The sequence below is a fragment of the Agrilus planipennis genome, unplaced genomic scaffold (genome assembly GCF_000699045.2).
Source record: "Agrilus planipennis isolate EAB-ADULT unplaced genomic scaffold, Apla_2.0 scaffold140, whole genome shotgun sequence".
NCBI classification, from domain to species: domain Eukaryota; kingdom Metazoa; phylum Arthropoda; class Insecta; order Coleoptera; family Buprestidae; genus Agrilus; species Agrilus planipennis.
In genome coordinates, this window is record NW_020438943.1 from 454390 (window position 1) to 457574 (window position 3185).

The 3185-nt window shown below is 35.9% G+C and overlaps 1 protein-coding gene across 1 annotated transcript in view; it reads right to left on the reverse strand.

Moving 5' to 3' along the window:
* Positions 1-77: 77 nt before the first annotated feature.
* Positions 78-3185, reverse strand: part of LOC108739234 (zinc finger protein 1) — a 369964-nt gene continuing 366856 nt past the window's right edge. Inside the window, exon 7 of the mRNA XM_018473042.2 lies at positions 78-2038. Coding sequence (XP_018328544.1) covers positions 2037-2038 — 2 coding nt within the window. The 3' untranslated portion in view covers positions 78-2036. The remainder of the gene's footprint in view (positions 2039-3185) is intronic.

A 3185-nucleotide genomic window follows, 5' to 3' on the forward strand; every position in this document is an offset into this window, starting at 1 on the left:
TGATTGTGAGTTACTCTATNCTTTTCAATGAATAGATATATATTTACGTGACGGCGTAAAACAAAGTAAAACAATTGTTTAAAACTTTTTGCATATATTTATTTCTGTATTGGGTAAAATACACTTTCGATTGTTTTTAACTACAATCTTATACAATTTACACATACATCATTTATAACCAACATTTTTACATGACAATCTCTATAAAAAATATATATTATTGTTAGAAAGAATGGAAAAGAAGCTTAAACGTATGGCTGGATATAATACAAGGTCTTTGGTTATACTAGCCATGAAAAGTAACACAAAATAGAGACGAGCACGTCTCGTTCGTAAAACTAGTGGAATATTATCATAATTGTAGTTAATTAATTAATTTTATAGTAGTAGGTAGCATAAATTAGACTAAAATACAACATTTATCAAGAAACTTCAAATAGAGCTTTATAGGACCTTAAATTTACCGTTATTATAAGAGTAACCGTCTACAGATTAGACAAGAAGGGGACAGAACATTATTAATTAATAATTATATACAGGGTGTATAGTTACATAAAGCCTAGTAGAGAAAGTGAGATAGAGAGAGAGAGCTTAACCGTCAGTTTTATAAGCTTTGCAATTTATTAGGTGTATAAAATGTATAGATAGTAAATAAAATAGGTAATAGTCGTATTAAAAAAGAGAAAACTGTCACCAACCTTTGTTCGGGTTTATATTTACCTTCTCGCTCGCTTTCGTTTAATAATAAATGCTATTCAGATTAACATTATTTAATTAGCGCTTCTAATAATTAATAATAATTCTTTATACTATACTTTTTCTTTTTACTTTCATTTAATATATAAAATGGCTACGTTATTGTCAACAAATCTCAAAGAGCTTTCACACTGGAAACTTTATTACGTGTAGGTAGAAAATTTGGAATGGCATTTACCTTTTAATTGTTATCATACTTATTTATACACTTATTAATTGTTATAATAGATTAATATACAGTAGTAGTAGTAGTGGTAGTAGTAGTATGTTGCAATAATAATAATAATAATAGTAGTAGTAGTTAATCTTTCTTCACTAGCTACATCTCTTACTTATTAAAGGTAACTTAAAAACACCTTATGGGCTACAAATGCTTATATGGTATGAGTAACTTCTGGCACCATTTATTCATTGTTTTTTGTAGAAATCATATTAATTTATCAGCTATGTATTGTCGACAAGTAACACCTTTTGCAGCGGTTTGCGCGTATTCGTTCCCTTTTCATTTTAATATTAGTTTTATTATTGTACTATTTCAAACATAAAGGCATTTTTTGGAACTTTTGCATTATAAAACTATCCCACAAATATATGTGCGTCAATCGTAATTGCACAAAATAAATTTTGAGAATGATAACTAAAGATACTTTCGTACAAGTTTGTTACGTATTTTTCACCAGTAAGAAGTTAAATACTGAAATATCTTTGATAAAAAAATTAAACCAAAATTATGTTATTCAAATTACTTTTTAGTTCAGTTTCGTTTGAAAGACTTAGTATGTGGGATTCGCCTTATAATAGAGGAGGAACTAAAAGTTTTTGGTATTGTTTGTATGTTATATACCTATGAGATAATCTAGAAGCTATATTTGGTATTGTACAATAAGTCAAATCGATGTTTTGAAACCAAAATTTACACGTATTACGTACATCTTAAACTTCTGTATGGCACTTTAAGCAGTCAGTATAATGCTATACAATATAATATCCATTATATTCTCTTTCAACTAAAAAATTAAACTGTAAACGAAAGCGCATAAGGGATTTATATATATAAACTACAAAAAAATTGCTTGTTCAGTGACTAAAAAGACGTCAGGGTAAATAATAATAAAAAAAATATGGCACGGACTTCGCTCAACATAAAACTGCACTAAGTAAAAGAAAACGGTAACATCAAAACGTAAATCAAATACTTGCTATCGATACACATAAGTATGTATTGGTTTATGACGAGACTCGACTTCTGCTTCGATTGGCGACTCAATTTTGAAGAAGTCTTCTAAAAATGAACACTTACATTAGAAGCGGCATACATGGTGACCATAAATTAAAAAATAATTATGGATAGTTTGTGAAAAACCGACAACAAATCAACTTTAACTTAATAGCGGCCGTAGTCTAGTATTGATCCTCTTTCTTCAGCGATAACACCGACGGAATCGTTTATCTAACGTTTTGCTCCCACCTGGTGTTGGGATTCTCAATGAATATAGTGAAATTGAATAATCCTTCACTGCGGTTGTACTGAAGCTCAGTCCTTCGCTGCGACTCTACTGAGACTCAGTACTTCGCTGTACTGAAACTCAATCCTCCGCTGCGACGTACTGATATCCAGTCCTTCAGTGCGACTCTACTGAGACTCAGTACTTCGCTGCGGCTCTACTGAGACTCAGTCCTTCGCTGTACTGAAACTCAATCCTCCGCTGCGACGTACTGATACCCAGTGCTTCACTGCGGCTCTACTGAGACTCAGTACTTCGCTGCGGCTGTATTGAGACTCAGTCCTTCGCTGTACTGAGATTGAGTCCTTGGCTGCGACTGTACTGAGACTCAGTCCTTCGCTGCGACTCTACTGAGACTCAGTACTTCGCTGCGACTCTACTGAGACTCAGTACTTCGCTGCGGCGGTATTGAGACTCGGTCCTTCGCTGTACTGAAACTCAATCCTCCGCTGCGACGTACTGATACCCAGTGCTTCACTGCGGCTCTACTGAGACTCAGTACTTCGCTGCGGCTGTATTGAGACTCAGTCCTTCGCTGTACTGAGATTGAGTCCTTGGCTGCGACTGTACTGAGACTCAGTCCTTCGCTGCGGCGGTATTGAGACTCGGTCCTTCGCTGTACTGAAACTCAATCCTCCGCTGCGACGTACTGATACCCAGTGCTTCACTGCGGCTCTACTGAGACTCAGTACTTCGCTGCGGCTGTATTGAGACTCAGTCCTTCGCTGTACTGAGATTGAGTCCTTGGCTGCGACTGTACTGAGACTCAGTCCTTCGCTGCGGCGGTATTGAGACTCGGTCCTTCGCTGTACTGAAACTCAATCCTCCGCTGCGACGTACTGATACCCAGTGCTTCACTGCGGCTCTACTGAGACTCAGTACTTCGCTGCGGCTGTATTGAGACTCAGTCCTTCGCTGTACTGA